Consider the following 17,331-nt stretch of genomic DNA (forward strand, 5'->3'; position numbering starts at 1 on the left):
AGCATAGGTAGTATAGCAGTAGACCTATGTGCAGTATCGAAGGTGTCTAGGAGAAAATCTTCCTCCACAGGGACAAGGTATTTGTGTCTTCCTGCCTTACGATTTGCATGCATAGCATAGCACTACTTTAAGGGCTTGCTCTGCTTGTTCTATGTTTTTAAATACTCCCGTTTTCTATTTGAGTTAAATCTTAATTTTCCCCTTACCCTTGATTTTATCCTGGGGTTCTGCCCTCTCACTCGCATTGTAAATTGTGTGCCGCACCGCTGCTTAGCGGGTCCAGTCCTCGGGTGGGGAAACTGTGTGGACTTTGGGCGCCATGTTGAGTGGGGCATTGGTGGTGACATAGCTCTGGCGCCATCTTTCGTGTCCTAGGCGCGATGCCTATCCGCGGGCAGTCTATTTAAGCCAGCCTCCCTAGCGCGCAGCGGTTACGCGCAGCGGGGGGCGCCCTCCCTGCGCCTGAGTCGTGCCAGAGTCCTGCCCGTCTGCGCTCGTCCGCGTCGAGGCCGGGCTCCGCCGCGCAGCATCTTTGTCACTCCACGATGTCCCGGACAACATCGCAGGTGAGGTATCCAAGGACTACTTTGCTTAGCCTGCGTAATCTGGCACCTTGCAGGCCCTGTTCATTTCACCCTCTTTCTGGCCCTGTTAACTGCTCTGATTGTGCATTTCAACTGCTATCGCCCACCCCTATCGCTGCCTACAGGAAATCTCCCTCGGGCTGCTTAGGCTGTTTAATATCTCCTTCGGTTACATCCCAGGCTTCCCTCAATCTTAAGATTTGTCATCTTAATGTGAGGTCGCTGGTTAGCCATCACGGGGATGTGCATAATTTACTTACTGATGTTGCCCCTGACATGCTGTTCATGTCAGAGACCTGGCTACATGAGGATGCTGCGGTTGCGATCAACTTAGCTCTTCCGTCGGAGTATACGATCTTCACTCTTAATCACAACTCGAGAGGAGGTGGCATTGCGACCGTCATTAAATCTTGCTTTTCATGTGTCTGGAAGCCTCTGGACATAGCCGCCTGCGAAAGTGCCCACTTCCGTATCTCGGTCAGCCCTCATTTTACTTTTTCCGGGCTACTTATCTACCGACCTCCGGGTCCTGACGCTGCCTTTAGGTTAACTCTGCCAGAGGTCGCTGGTGCACTGGCCTTGAATGCAGCTAACTTAACTATTATTGGAGATTTAAATCTCCATTTTGATTCTCCCCTCTCTCCTGCAGTTAGCAGTACGCTCGCAGATCTGGAAGCTTTTCAGCTACATCAGCTTGTCGACCACAGCACTCATGATGGTGGCCATATATTGGACCCCATTTTTACCAACCTCCTGTCAGTTAAAGTGCTGCCTCCCAAGCCTATGGCTTGGACTGATCACCATCTTGTTTGAGCTCCACCTTGCAATTAAGGATTCTCCTCACAAAACTACGGCGCCTGCGTCGTTGAGACGCCCATGGAGTAAGCTGAACTTGGCTGAGTTTCATCGGATCCTTGGTCAACAAGCTCTGGGTCCTTTCTCCGATGTAGAATCAGGCTATGATCTTTTCTGCAAATGGTTGACTGATGCGTTGGATTGTTTGATTCCAACTGCGGTGATTAAATGTCGCCGTGGTGAGCCTAGTCCTTGGTATGACGATGCGCTTCGGCTTTTAAGGAAATCCTGTAAACAAGCCGAAAGAGCTTGGCGCAAATTTTATTCACCCGACAAGAAATCGGAGTATTGTGCTAAGACTAGGCTCTATCATAGAGCGGTCTGGAAAACCCGGGCCGCCTATTTCTCTTGTGAATTCAATCTCAGCACTAATCCTACTAAATTAATTTTCGGGGTTCTTAAGGACCTTACAACTAGCAGAGCCTCACTTGATGAGATCCGTTCTGCATCGCACTGTGAAAATCTCGCCTCTTTTTGTGGAAAAGGTGGCGGTTATACATCGCTCCTTTCCCGATTCACCTGCCCCTTTGGATAAGGGAGAATTTCCTCTGATGACTACGTTGGCTCTTTGTTCTCTCCCTGAGCTCTCTTGGGAGGAGTTTACAAAAATCGTGGCAAAGGTTAAATCAGGCTCACCTAGGGACCCTCTTCGTACTGCTCAGTTTGGAGAATCTGCGTCTTTGTTTTGCTCCACTGCGTGATCTTGTCAATTTATCAACTGGCTCTGTCCCTGTAAGCTGGAAAGAGGCTCAGGTGATGCCCATTCTGAAAAAAACAGCCCTGGATCCATCTAAATTGGAAAACTAATCGCCCCATATCGCTTATTCCGTGGGCGGCTAAACTGACTGAGGCTCATGTCAATGCCATTCTATCTGATCATCTCCACCGCGCTGATATTCTGGACCCTACTCAGAACGGTTTCCGACCCGGCCATAGCACGGAGACGGCGTTGCTTTTTATGGACGACCATCTACGAACTTTGGTCGACTCTGGTCAAACTGCGGCACTGGTGCTCCTCGACCTCAGTGCCGCGTTTGACACCGTCTCCCATGCTATTTTATTACAACGTTTGGGTGAGGCTGGTGTCGGTAATACGGCACTGGAATGGTTTCGATCATTTCTATCTGATCGCACGTTTAGGGTTGTTACACCCCCTTTTCAATCTAATCCTTATCCTATCGTCCAGGGCGTCCCGCAGAGGTCGGCTCTCAGCCCCACACTTTTCAACCTATATGTTCAGCCGCTGGCTGCTGTAGCCAAACGGTGGAACCTGACTATGGTGTCCTACGCTGACGACACCCAGCTGGCGGTTGCATTAAGTGGGGCTTGCGACCTGGAAGCTGCTAAGTTCCGAGAGGGAATTAGCTCAGTAGCGCGTTGGATGACTGATAACTGCCTACAATTGAACGCTAAGAAAACCGAGGTGCTCATTGTTGGCAAGCAGAGCCATCTTTGGGGTGATTGCTGGTGGCCATCTGAGATTGGCTCTACTCCCCTCCCTGTTACGGAGGTTAAAAACCTTGGGATTTGGTTAGACTCCAAACTTAGCTTTGTTTCTCATACAAAGAAAATTGCTGCCACGTGCTTTGGGATACTTCGAAAGCTTAGATCCACTTTTAAATATTTTGATGCTCCAACCAGACAGCTTATTGTACAAGCTATGATCCTGTCGCGTCTGGACTATGCGAGCTCTCTTGTTAGGAGCCAATATGGCTGAACTTGTTAGACTTCAACGCGTTCAAAACGCTGCCGCCAGAGCCCTGGTTGGTTTACCGAGATTTTGTTCGGCCAAAAAAACTATTGGTAAACTTCATTGGCTCCCTATTTCACAGAGGATCAAGTTCAAGTGTCTTTGCTTGTTATTTAAAATCCTCAAGCACTCCTCTCCTCATATCCTGGAGCATCTTATTCAGCCTTATATTCCCTTGCGTGCTTTAAGATCTTCTGGACTTCACTTTGTCGTAGTCCCACGTTTTCAGAGGGTTAGGGCCGGTGGCCGCTCCTTTAGAGTACTAGCGGCCAGGCTCTGGAACTCTCTCCCCGCCCATATCCGTGCTATTGATGATCTTCTGGTTTTTAGGAAGGTTGTAAAACCTTCCTTTTTCCCCAGAATTTATAGTGATTTGCTGTTGGTTATGTTTGGCCTAATACCTTGTCTGCTGCAGCGCCGGGACGCCCCTTTGCTGGGGCATCTGTGCGCTTTACAAATCTGGCTAACATAACATAACACAGGGTCAGTATGTAGCTCTACCCCGTGGTAATGTGCCGCCCTCTGTAGTAGGTGGTGAAAACCTAACGAGTCTTCTAGTGGGGATGGCCTGGATGGATAAAGGTCATCCTGTGGGACATCTGGGATGTCCGGATTGTTATAGTCATCCCATGGGTCTGGGGATCCAGTAGGGGTGGGGTCTTGTGGCACATCTGCTGGATCGTAGTAAGGGTCCCCTTGATCATCATGGTCTGGAGACAGAGTCGGAGAGCGATGAGGCAGGGGTGGAGAAGGTGGAAGTGGGGAGGGTGGAGGGGGTGGAGGAGGTGGGGAAGACACTCTGAAAGGGGAGGTAGCAGTGTCCTTCCTCTTTGGAGGAAGAGGTGGAGCTGGTTTGTCCAAAGGTCTCTTTTTTGAAGACAGTGTCAAATGTCCCGTTTTTGGATCCTTGGTAAGTGTCTTTTGCAGAGGATCCGGTGTGAATAGTTCTTGCGACACTGGTTGTTCGGTCGGCGCCGAGGTTTTCGGGGCAGGCGGCTTTTTAGGCTTGTCTGTGCCGTGCTTTTTTGGGACCTCCGATTTTTTGTTCGGTGTCGAAAGAGGCTTCGGCACGGGAGTGTCGGCGCCGAGGGCCTTATGATGTTTGGTCGGCACCGAGAGGGCGTGTTTCGACACCGAGGGCTTTGGTGTTTAGCTCGGTGTGGAGGTGGAGGCCGATTTTTTCTTCAGTGCCGAAGGGTGTTTTTCGGCACCGCTGGTAGGCTGGCTCGAGCCCGAGCTGCCGGAAGGCTTAATAGGCTTCTTTACCGGGCCCGAAGGTGGGGTGTTAGAAGCAGTGTCCTTGGTCATGCCTAGGCTCGAAGGCGAAGGCGTGACCGAAGCCTTTTTGGGTATCGCCGTGGGAGGGGGTATAGTACTCACAACCCTCTGCGCCGGGGTGATGTCCTCCACATCTGAGTCGTCGGCCTCGGAAGCACCGACGAGGTAGTCGTCATCTTCGATGTGCTGCTGTCCCGGAGCTTCGACGTCGTCCCCGAAGATGTCGACTGGAGCGGAGGTCGAGGAGTGCGCCATGTTGCGTCTGGCCCTTCGATCTCGAATAGTCTTTTTCGATCTAAAAGACTTGCAGGCGGGACAGTCTCGAGCCTCGTGTTCAGGGGAGAGGCAGAGGTTGCACACCTCATGAAGATCGGTGTGGGGGAATTGGGACCCACATCGAGGGCACTTCTTGAAGGGAGTTCTTTCCATCAGCCGAGACCGGAGCCGGGATAGGCCCGAAGACCGCCGTCGACGACCAGAATCGAAGAAGTGCCGAAGAGAAGGTGATTAAGATGATTTATTATCTGAAGAATCTTGATGAGCGAGGATTTGCGTCGATCGTTGAACTGGAAAAGTTCGGAACCGGAGCGCGAAGTATTACATCCGAGCCCGATGGCGGAAAAAACCAATCTGAGGATGGAGCCGAAGCCCATGCGCAATACGAACCAAAGGAGGAGTCACCGACCTCGTGACTTCCAAAGACTTTCCAATAGGAAAAACAAACTGCAAACATCCGGGCCCAACACCAGATGGCGATCTATGCACAGTGTATAATCTGCAGCTCATATGCCTCGAACATATGATTTACTTCTGCAAAAGAATATTTCAGAAAGCGGAGCAGCCTGACAAATGAGAGCTGCCAGGACACTAAAAACAAACAGTGAGGAGTTGGAGCGCTGTGGAGGGGCATAGGTGTTCCAAAGCCCTCGTGGATACTTTGGGGGATATTGCAATTTTGGCGATGCACTGGTGATCTTACCAGGAAATATTTAGCACCACAATGCACCAAGGAGCTTTAGATATTTGAAGCTGAGCTGCCAGTGACTCCACTCTCAATACAAAACAGACATTTTATTTCCGATACTTGCAGACAAGATCCAGAAAGATCCACCCTTTTATAAGAGTGAAGGACACACTGCTTGCTCCCAATGTGACAAAGCATGCACAAAATCTGGGCAAAACTAGGCGGCTTTGCAAACCCACTCTTAGGAGCTTTGGTAAGGAGGGAGGAAATTCACAAGGTAGAAGACTCAAGCTCATCTTTCCTTCCATAAATAAAGAAAATGTCCTGGAAGAGAAAGGAATGTCTTTAAAATCCTCTAGAGTCACAAAATGCTTGTGGCCAAGTAGGTAATGTATAACGTTCAGTGCCACGCTGCAGAACACAGTCCAGTTTAGAGCCTTTGCTGGAGTCCAGCATATCTGGCTATTATACCATTTGGTCCATAGCTTTCCTGCTCCCGGCATGGTGAAGGACAGTACCAGCACCAAATGTCTGCAGGTTCCAGTCAACTCCGGGAACACAGACAAGATCAGGATGTTGACCCAACTCCAATGCCAACAGTACAACCGATTCATGTTCATAAAGTCTGTTGAAAGAATCTAGTTTAGAGTGGCTTTCTTCAAATTAAATGTAGAGTGTGTCAAGAGCCATGTCTTCCAGTAGAAGTCTCTGATAGTATCAACGAGGCAAAGCTACACTGCCTTCCGATGGTATTCAGGAGGTGCTACTTCATAGTCACTTGTGCTGAACAACACGGGAGCATTCTTTGCAAGATACCTTAGAAGGGAACAAAAAAGAAAAAAAATAAGAAGCCAGCATGTTCACACGACAGGTTTCCTATCACACTTTGCATCAGAATAGCTCCATCTGCACACAGTCATAAGCACAAGTTAAATAAACCTTTCACTAAACCCATCACAAAGGAACAATTACCTGCGTGTAATCCCCCATCTCTATCAAACACCGGCTAACTCTGCCTATGGATAGAGTATGAAAAAACTGCATGAACTGCATTTCACTGGTTACCATTTTTAATCTATGGACAGACCTCCAAATTGGATATGCGATGTGACAGCTGATTTTTAATCTCCTACAGGGAGTTCAGACCATCTTGTTTTACAGATGAAAATTCTCACGATAAGGAAATCAGGATTAGAAAGGAATTGCTTCATCTCATTTACCTACATTAACGAATCATGTATAGCATATCAATCTCATATTGAGCAACACCCAAAGCAACACAGTGATAAAGAAATGGACAGTCAGCTAAATGCCAGCTAGCACTGCAGGTGGTGGCTATGATAAATGGTGAGTGACAATACACTCCAACTAATTCTCACATTTACAGCAGAAAGCATACAGTGGCAGACTCTAATTATGCTTGTGATAATAACCTTTAGCTTAGGGCAAGATTTTTTTCTGGCAAGTTATTGGCCGAGAAGTCGAGGGAATGTTGGACAATAGTAGTTGAAACAATCCTCCCAAAAGGTGAAATGTATAGCCATCTGGTGAAAAACGTTTTTTATTTCACCTAGTTTTAAATATCTGCACTAAGTGGATTGAGGAACAATGTGGTCTAGACCTTAAGCGAGACAGAGGTACAGGATGCTGCCTTTGAGTTCTTGGTAGGAGGACAATCTGTAGGGTCAGCATGGATTCAGAGACTACACATTTTGCGTTTTTGGCTAAAGAAAAAGCCTCAATAGTCTAAGAGACCAAGACTTGCCCAATATTTAGTCAGATAACGGGTAGAAGACTGGTTAAGATTGGATTACAAACAATTACTTGATTGTTCTTCACATCTGGCAGGTAGATTTGGTGTTATGGAAATGTATGGCAATCATATAGCCATTTGGAAGGAGTTTTCAGTGACCGGGCCCACTCTTTTATACCTCTGGATTGTACGCGTGGTAGCGAAGTTACTAAAGAGACTTCTTCATACTAGCTGGTCCATCAATTCATACCCCTTTATCCCTCTGGTCTCAGCTGGAAAGGATTTGCTTATACCAGGTCATCTTTTGTTCAGCAGAGGAAAATATTAGCAAAAACATCCCCCCATATCTTCCCACTTCGAGGCACAGACACTACTGGTCCTCTACACACTCCAGCAAAAGCTCAATAATACATCAGACTAAGAAACCGCAGGAGCCCTCTGAGCTAATGAGACATCGTAATTATTGAGTGTAGGAAACTGGCTCTGTATATACTATACCAAAATGAGGTATAGTGTGCACAGAGTCCAGTGGAATCCCAAAAGGTAGGCAGAGGCAAAGTTATATAGAATCTTACTCTATTTGTGGTAATGTGGTCGAGCAGTAAGGTAGTATCAGAGGACAGTGTTAAGCATTTGTTGTACACACTCAGTCAGCAAATTTTATTTCTCGAACCAAGCAAGCCTGGCACAGGTAAGTAATACGTAGTTTACAGTAGTAAATGCGGATTGTAAAACAGTTCAATTGCAAATGTACTATGGTTTGACTTACATTATTGTTTCAGAGAAATGCAATCACTTGTAAATACAGTACATAGACTTGAATGGGATTTTCAGTAAAATAGCAGGTTAGTTACTATTGGATTACTTTTCTTACTCAGTGCTGTATGCCTGGATGAAGCACTGGGACATTTCCTGTAAACAGGTGAGTAAAAGAGTTTCTGTTTAATCATACAATTTTAAAGAATTTCTTTAGGTTTCAAAACTCCACACTTAAAAAACTTTCAGGAAAAAGTGTCATTGTTATCCTATAGAGGAAAATATGGTTATCATTTTTTAGGTAAGTATTCGGTAGTGGGAGTTGAGGTTCTGGGGGTAGACTCAGGGGTCCCCCAGGGTCAGTGATGCACTTTTGTTACACCCTCAGCGGCACTAGGGCAGCCGGGTGCAGAGTGTTGAGGCTCAATGTTATCCAATGGGGGATAGGGGGCCTCCGGTTGGAGGCTGCTGGCAAGCAGGCCACTGGGTTGTGGGAGCAAAGATCCTGTACTTTAGCTCAGGGTAACGAATAGTTTACCTGTCGGTGTAGTTTTGCAGCTTGAAGATCTTTCTGGATTCACTATGCTGTGCATTATTCCGCGATCTGGTGGTTGGGTCCGGATTCGTGGTCTTTCTTTTTTTTCGTTTTTTGTAGCCCAGGTGGGCGTCGACATCCCACCATTTGGTGCACCTCTCGTGACGTCGTCGTGCTTCCTGCGGAAGTCCCACCTTTGGGGCGCCATCTTCGGGTTCTTTTTTACCCTTTTTTTTTTTTTTTAACCCTAGGCGTTCTCTTAATTTTCCTTTTCCAATTTCTTTTAGTATTCCAATTAGTCTGTTCTTCCTTGCCCTTCCACCTCTTTCTCCACCCTCATCTTCCTGGCGGAGGTGGGTGGGTTCGCTAGTGAATCCAGAAAGATCTTCAAGCTGCAAAACTACACTGACAAGTAAGAAACTATTCGTTTTGCAGCATGAATCTTTCTGGATTCACTATGCTGTGCATAGACTTTGTAGCGGTTTGTTATCTTTGTGGTAGTTGGGTGGTAGATGAGTGTTGGCTGTTGAATATGTGTTGAAGCACCTTCTGTCCTACTTGTGCTTCCTTGTTCATCTGAATGTCAACGCAATAGTGCTTAGTGAACGTGTGCACTGAAGCCCATGTTGCCGCCAGGCATATGTCTTGAATGGGTGTATTTGCCAGAAAGGCAATAGTTGCTCCCTTCTTCCTTGTGGAGTGGGCTCGTGGCCCCTCCAATAGCTCCTGCCCTGCTTGTTTGTGGCCGAATTGTATTGTCAGTGCAATCCATCGTGCAATGGTGGCTTTTGTCACGGGTCTACCCAGGAAACTAGTTGCAAAGGAGACCAAGAGCTGCTTGGTCTTCCTGTGCTCTTTGGTCCTCTCAATGTAGTGCATCACTGCCCTTCTAGCGTCCAGAATGTGCAGTGCCCTTTCTGCGCTTGTCGTGGGGTATTGAAAGAAACTCGGTATCTGAATTGTCTGGTTCATATGGAATGCCGACACCACCTTAGGCATGAAGTGTGGGTCCGTTCTTAGAACCACCCTATCCTTGTGTATCTCGATGTAGGGCTCTTGCAGTGTTAGTGCTTGCAGCTCGCTCACTCTGCGCAGCGAGGTTATCGCTACCAGGAAGGCTGTTTTCATTGTCAGCATTTGCAGCGTGGCCTTGTGGATGGGCTCAAACGGCGCCTTCATAAGCTCGGTTAGGACCACGTTGAGGTTCCATGCCGCCGACGGCGGCATCCTCTTCGGTGGCGCAATTCTTTTCGCCCCCTCCAGGAACCTCTTTACTACCTGTGACATAAAGAGACTTCCTCCTCTCTCCCCTCGTGTGTAAGCTACGATTGCCACTAGGTGTACCCTTAGGGAGGATGAGCATAGATTACTTTTTAGTAGGTGTGTGAGATATCCAAGCACCGTTGACTGTTGTCATTTTATTCAGTAGTTTATTTCTGCTGCACCATATTGTGAACCTTTTCCATTTCTCCCCATAGCATTTTCGTGTTGTAGGTCTCCTTGCCTCCCGCAGCACTTGCATAGTGCTTGGAGGTAGGTTCAGGTGCGCAAACTAAGTCTTCAGGAGCCATGCCGCCAGGCTGAGGCTCTCTGGTTCTGGGTGCAGGACCTCTCCGTTCTGCATGGAGAGCAGGTCCTTTCTTCTTGTGAATTTGTGAGGAGTGCCTTGTGCCATTTCCACTATTTGAGAGAACCATGTCTGCCTTGCCCACTGCGGTGCTACTAGGATCAGTGTCATGTTGCTGGTCCTGCACTTGTCGAGCACCCTGTGTAACAGCGGTATCGGTGGAAAGGCGTAGGCAAATGTCTTTGACCAACTTATCCATAGGGCATTCCCTTGCGATTGCTGTTCTGGTTGTCTGGACGCGAAGTTTTGGCATTTTGCATTCAGGCGTGTTGCAAACAGGTCTATTGTCGGAGTTCCCCATCTTTGGAACAGCCTCTGCTTTTCCTGTACATTGAGCTCCCACTCGTGGGATGCCGATGTCTGTCTGCTGAGCCAGTCTGCCTCCACATTGTCCTTCCCTGGTAGGTGTATGGCCAGCAGGTCTATCTTGAGTGGGATGGCCCATTTTCAAATCTCCTGTGCCAGAGAGGAAAGGGGTACAATTGTGTCCCTCCCTGCTTGTTGATATAGAACATGATAGTAGTACTGTCCTTCTGTATCAACACTTTCTGGTTGTATAGCTGTTTCTGGAAGGCCTTCAGGGATAGCAGGACAGTCTTCAATTCCAGGTAATTGATGTGTCTGACCGCATCTGCCGGAGTCCACAGACCCCTCACCCCGAGTTTGTTCATGTGTTCTCCCCATCCTATTTGTGATGTGTCCGTGGTAATGGTCACAGTTGGGTTTGGTGGTTTCAAGGTCTTTCCTGTAGTTAAGTTCTCCCTGTTCCACCATGTTATCTCCTCCTGCACTGCGTGCGTAACAACCACTAGATCCTCCCAACTCCCGCTTGCTTGTGACCATTGCTGTTGCAGCCATTCTTGGAATGGTCTCATGTGAAGCCGTACATTGGAGACTAGGTGGATGCATGACGCCATCATCCCCATGATCTTGCTCACTGTTCTCGCTGTCAGAACTCGCCCCTTCTGGTAGAGACGCGTCTCGTTCAGCAGAGCTATTGTTCTTCTGTCGCTGGGCATCACCGTTCCGTTTATGGTGTTGATCTTCGTCCCCAGGAAGATTTACCCCTGTTCTGGTTCTATCGATGACTTCCCCAGTGTATCGAGAACCCCAGGTTTGTTAGTGTTCTTGTCACCAGTTCTGCGTGCTCCTCGCACTTTTCGCGAGTGCTTGCTTTGACCAGCCAGTCGTCTAGGTAAGGATACACATGAATCCCTTCCCTTCGTAGGTACGCTGCTACTGCTGCAAGGCATTTTGCGAAAACCATTGGGGCTGACTTTAGGCCGAATGCCAGGGTTGTAAACTGATAATGATCCTGGTTGATGTTGAACCTTAACAGGTTTTTCTGTCGCCTGTTCATTGGGATGTGCAGGTAGGCGTCCTTGAGATCCACGGTGGACATGAAGTCTCCGCCTCGCATTTGGGGTAGCACTTCTTGTAGTGATGTCATCTTGAATTTTTGCGTCTTTATGAATTTGTTTAGGAACCTTAGGTCCAGGATGGGTCTTAGTGTTTCGTCCACCTTTGGTACAAGGAAGTAGTTTGAGTACACTCCCTTGTTCCTTTCTCTGCATGGCACTGGTTCTATGGCCCTCTTTTTCAGTAGTTGAAGTGTCTCCTCCCCGAGTTGAGCAAGCTCTGTCTTCTCTTTGGTTTCTTGTTTGGAGGCCTTTTCTCTAACTCTATGCAGTATGCGTGCTGTATGACGTTGAGAACCCATTTGTCTGAGGTTATTTGTTTCCATTGTTGTAGGTAGAGGCCCAGTCTTCCGCCCACCAGTGTTGCATGTTCGTAGGCGCTTGTTTTGTGTAACCCCCTTGGTGTTCTTACTTTGCGCTTTACCCTTCGGGGTATGCTGTGGGTGAGCGTCCTTTTGTGTGTGTAGTCCCTTAGATGAGGGTTGGTCTCCCCCTCTCCTCCTTTGGCCACGTCCGTTTCCTCTCCCTCGAAAGGACTGGCCTCGAGGCTGGTACTGCCAGTTCTGCTTCTGCTGTCCCTCCTGGCTGTGACTGTCACCCTGCTGCCTGTGTTGGAATGTCTGGTGCGACGTACCCTGCTGGCTTCCTCCCCTTCCATAGGGTCTCCGATTTGGGGTGCCTCTTCGCATCCCTCTGAATTGCAGGGCCCCCATGGATCTTGCTGTCTCATTTTCCTTTTTCAGTTGGGTGAGCTTCTCGTCCACAGTTTCCCCGACCAGCGTTACACCGTTGAAAGGGGTGTTCAGTATGTTATTCTGGACTTCCTGCTTGAATCCAGAAATTCTGAGCCAAGCCGGTCTCCTTTCAGTGATCCCTATGGCCATCAGTCTGCTAGAAGTTTCCGCCCTGTCCAATGCAGTCTTAATGCACGAGTTGGCGATATTCTTCCCTTCCTCCACTAGATGGGAAGCCCTCTGACGGTACTCTTCTGGGAGATGGTGGACTAGTTCCCCCATCTCATCCCAGTGCTGGTACTGGTGTCTGTTCAGTAGCGCGTTTGAGTTTGCCATGCGCCAGTGCATTGCGGCGTTTCTTTCTACCTTCCTTCCAGTGAGGTCCATCCTTCTGCTCTCCTTATCAGGAGGTGGCCCCAAGGTCGCCGGCACATTGGCTCTTTTCCTAGCCGTGGAAGCAATGATGGAATCTGCAGTGACCGATCCCTTGATGTAAGGAGGATCCTGCGAGGAGTGCTTGTACTTCTTTTACGTTCTGGGTGTGATGGACCGGCATGCTCCCGGGTCCTTAAACACCTCCTTCCCCTGGTTCATCACGCTTTGGAGCATGGGGAGGAACTGGCTCCTCGTCTGGATGGGGAGCAGAGTTTCGAGTAGAAAGTCTGCTTTCGGCTTCTCTTCGTCCAATTTCACACCAAAGGCTGCTGCAGCACTCTTGACGACCATGTTGTACGCCCCGATGTCGTCAGGCGGAGAAGGCCTCGAAGGATACGAGTCCACGGGCTCTTCAGGGTTTTCGGTGTCGATGTCCTGCCATTCCAGCTCCTGACTCGTCGACGGCGCCGAGCCGTAGAACGACTGCTGATCCTCTTCATCACCTTCTCCCTCATAGTAGGTGCCTTCTTCCTCCTCTTCAGGACCCCTCGACTGCTCTTCGGCATCGAAATCTCCTTCTTCCTCGATCTCAACGACATCCGTCGACGGGACCGTTGGGATTTTGAATGGTTTCATTCTTTCGTCGAACTCCTCCTTCCGGATGCTCTCCATCTCCGACTCGAGCCTTCTCTTTTTCTTTTCCATGCTTGAGATGTGCTCGGCGTCGACCGCAGGTCTCTTCGACTGAGCTTGCGTTGACGCGGCCTTGTCTTTCGTCGCCGAACGTCCCACCTCGTGGGTCTGTTTCGACGAACTCTGGCTCTCGGCGGTCTTCGGCACCTGGGAGTCCTTGTCGAAGGATCCGCTCGGCCTTTTGTCCTTTGAACCACTGGCGGATGACGAAATTTTCGGCGCCGGTGTTTCCTTCGAGGACTTTGACTAATTTTTTCGAGAGTCACCATCCGATTTTCGGGGCCCTTTCGGTGGTTTTGTACTCGACGTGTCTCGTGTCGCTTACCTCGTCAGGCGTTTTCTTATCGGTCTCTGCGACCGTGAAGACATCAGGTCACTCGGCGATGTTGTCCTCAGTCGGTGGAGAGGCCCAGATCGTACAGCGACGGGGCCTTAGCCTTGCCTTCCATGCTGAAGTTGGCTCTCCTCGGACGTTCTCTCACCCGGAGAGTCTTCGGCGCGAAAGCGGAACAGGCGTTGCAGTCCTTGCTCTCGTGGTCGAACGGCAGGCAAAGGTTGCAGACCGGATGTTGGTCCTTCTGCGCGAACTTGTGGTGGCAGTTAGGGCAGAACTTAAATGGTGTCTTGTCCATTGCGCTCAGAGCCTCTGAGTGCGCATTTTCCTATGTGCGTCGAAGAATTTCGAGGATCCCCTCCTTCTTAGTCATCCCGGCTGAAATACCTTTCTCTCTGTAGTCTTCTAAAGATTCTCTTTCAATGAAACTCGCGTATTTTCCTTCTCCCTTCGTCTAAAACTCTGGAGCTTCTCGATGACGATCCAGACCCAACAGCGGAAAAAAGAATCTGAAGATGGCGCCCCAAAGGTGGGACTTCCGCAGGAAGCACGACGACGTCACGAGAGGTGCACCAAATGGTGGGATGTCGATGCCCACCTGGGCTACAAAAAAAAAAAAAAAACACAACAAAAGAAAGACTACGAATCCGGACCCAACCACCAGATAGCGGAATAATGCACAGCATAGTGAATCCTGAAAGATTCACGCTGCAAAAATTGGGAAACAAATTAGCACTAAAGGTGTACCCTCAGCGGCACTAGGGCAGCTGGGTGATGTTTCGACGTCGAATGCCCTGTTTCCAATTGAGAGCCTCCGGTTTGCAAAAGCACTGCAGGCAGGGAGACGAAGGACTTCAAGTTGTGACCACCACTTTGAGAGGTAAGTTGGGAAGTTAGGGGTTGTTTAGGCACTGCTGGTTTGGGCACACAAGGTTGTGGGGTGTCGGGTGCAGGGGTGCCTTTTGAGGGTCGGATCTTCTTACCAGCTCCTGGTCGCGGTTAAGGGGGGCCTTCTGGATTTAGACTGCAGGTGTCGGCTGGAGGCAGGTCAGGGGTTGCCGGATCTCGGTTCACGATCGCCAGGGTGACCTCCTCGTGGTGTTTCCCCGCCTGAGCTCGGGCGTGGACGGCAGGTGCAGAGTGGGGCGGATTCGCGGTCTGCGTACTGCCAGAGGTTACAGTCGAACACATCCGGTGTTCAAGGGAGAAGCAGTCTTTGAAAGTGAAAGCAGGCAAGCTCTCCGGGGTTTTAGAGGTGGCTGGCTGCAGGACACACCGGTATTTCGCAGGAGCAGGGGGATTCAGGATGGTAGGGCTGGGGCCAAGTCAGTGGGCAACTTCCTCTTGTTAGCTGCTGCACTGCTGTTTGGTGCTACTTTTCTTCTTGCCTGGATGTGAGGAAGCAATTTTCAGGGGTGCCCCTAAATACCAGATTTAGTGGCGTTACAGGTAGGTAAAAGATCGGGACAAATGGGCCCCTTCCCTTGGGTGGGTACAACCCCCATTATGCCGCCCTCCAGTGGGAGGAGAGCATGGGCCTGTCCCTGGTTGGCTGAGTCCCCCCATATTCAAGATGCCATGGACCGAGTTGTGCGGGGTGGAGTTGGCAGAGGTGGGCACACCTCTCTTCCTCACTTGTTTTTCCCGCCTATTCTCCCACCCAAAGTGGGGGTAAGAACCATTGGGGACCAGATGCTGAAAGCAGCAATTGGCCTGGGGAAGCTCACAAAGGCGACAAGCCTATGAAGCTTCCCCTTCGTGAACCATGCCCATCCTGGGGGAGGAGGCTTGGTATCTCGTCCAAGGTTGTGGATTGTTTCAGGCCCCCGAAAGCATCAGGCTCTCAACCCAGGGGTCCAGAAACCGGTCTGGTGGTGGCAGCTGAAAGCAGCCACTCAGCCTGGACACTAGTGGCGGGTTCGTTTTCAGGGGGCATCTCTAAGATGCCCTCAGTGCATTTTTCATTAAATCCCACACTGGCATCAGTGTGGGTTTTATGTGCTGAGAAGTTTGATACCAAACTGCTCAGTTTTCAGTGTAGCTAATATGGTGCTGTGGAGTTCGTAATGACAAACTCCCAGCACCATATACTCTTAATGGCAGCACTGCACTCACAATGTTTAAGAATGGACATAGACACTGTAGGGGTACAGGGATCATGCACCTGTACCCTCGCCACTGGTATAGTGCACCCAGCTAGAGGGGTGACTGACCTATGCCAGGGCAGTGGGTTGTAGGCATGGCACACAGAGATATGTGCCATGTAGACTCTTCACTTTGCCCTGCACCAAAACACGCAGCCTGCAAAGGCAGTGTGAGAGTGTAGTGGTACAGGCCCTCTAAGGGTGGCACACTAAGTGCTGGAGCCCTTAGAGGCCTTCTCTGGTCACAGTGCTCTGGGTACCTGTGGCCAGAGATGACAATTGGGTTTAGGCTTCAATGCAGTTTTAGGGAAAGAACATATGCCCTGGGTACCTGATTAGCAGGAGCCCAGGGCACACTTAGTCAAAGTACATCAGCAATTCAGCAAAAAGTGGGCGCAACCATGCAAAAATAGGGCACTTTCTCACAATGGGCCATTAGTCAACAATGGATTTTTTTCTGAACAGAAGAACTACCTTTCATCCAAAGGATACATCAACAAAGGTGTCTGTTTGCCAAAGGTGACATGCTGCCCTACAATTTGTGCTGTTATTGCTGTATGGAGGACTTTTGCTACCCTTATTTAGGCACAAATGAAACAAACATTCCTTTCCTAGGGTAAACATTCTCAATACTTAAGATTGATAGAAAAGTTATGCCCCCGACGCACTCACACAAGTCAAAGGCTTGAGGAGAAGATCAAAATGAACACGTAGGAATAGAGTAAGGCTGACCACGAGAAAAGGGACCCTGCCCTTTAAATATTGTAGTGTGTGTGTATATATATATATATATATATATATATATATATATATATATATATATATATATATATATATATATATATATATATATATTTTATACCCCTCTCTACAGTATTTACAGGCCAGGGCCCGAAGCTCTGTTGGGGGAATTGGTCAAACAGATTTCAGACAAATATTCCATTGTGTTCAAACTAGAAGGATAAGAAAAGGAGGCTGTGGCTTTATAAGATACACCATTAGATGTTGGTCATGGAAGGAGGCAGACTTAGCCTAACATCCTTCTTATCTCTTCCACCAGCAAGTGTAGGTTATTGGATGGGAGAAAAATGGGGTGCCTAATATGGTGAATAATGCAGCGAGGAAGATAAATCCCGATCGCCAGCCTTCTTCATAGAGATGGAATAGGTTTCAATAAGACAGATAAGAAGGTGATGTTAAAGGAAAATGATCGTGGATAACAGATGTAGCCTCATAACTTTCTCTTCCACAGAGTAATTGCTGTAAGTTAACCCTTGGATTGACTATGAAAGACCATCACAGATATTGGTGTGATATCAACTTCACTTTTGATATAATAAGAGAACAAAAATAAATTAGTTTGACTCAACATTCATGTGCAATCACAGTTCCCCACTTTAGTAAAGGGGGTTACAGCAAGGGGAAGTGACTCTCCAGGTGATTCCCAGCTTGGGGCAGGATCAAACGGAGGCTACTCATTTTGGTGCTACAAAAGTTCCTGCCCGGATATCATCACTCTGTCACCGTATGC

General features: G+C 48.8%; 1 protein-coding gene across 2 annotated transcripts in view; it reads right to left on the minus strand.

The window, feature by feature from the left end:
• Positions 1-5,519: 5,519 nt before the first annotated feature.
• Positions 5,520-17,331, minus strand: part of MORF4L1 (mortality factor 4 like 1) — a 117,442-nt gene continuing 105,630 nt past the window's right edge. For both annotated transcript variants that reach the window (XM_085644677.1, XM_085644678.1), the window contains exon 12: positions 5,520-6,247. In XM_085644677.1, the coding sequence (XP_085500803.1) occupies positions 6,163-6,247 (85 nt within the window). In that variant the 3' untranslated portion in view covers positions 5,520-6,162. The remainder of the gene's footprint in view (positions 6,248-17,331) is intronic.

This window comes from Triturus cristatus, chromosome 3_1, assembly GCF_964204655.1.
Source record: "Triturus cristatus chromosome 3_1, aTriCri1.1, whole genome shotgun sequence".
In the NCBI taxonomy this organism is placed as follows: domain Eukaryota; kingdom Metazoa; phylum Chordata; class Amphibia; order Caudata; family Salamandridae; genus Triturus; species Triturus cristatus.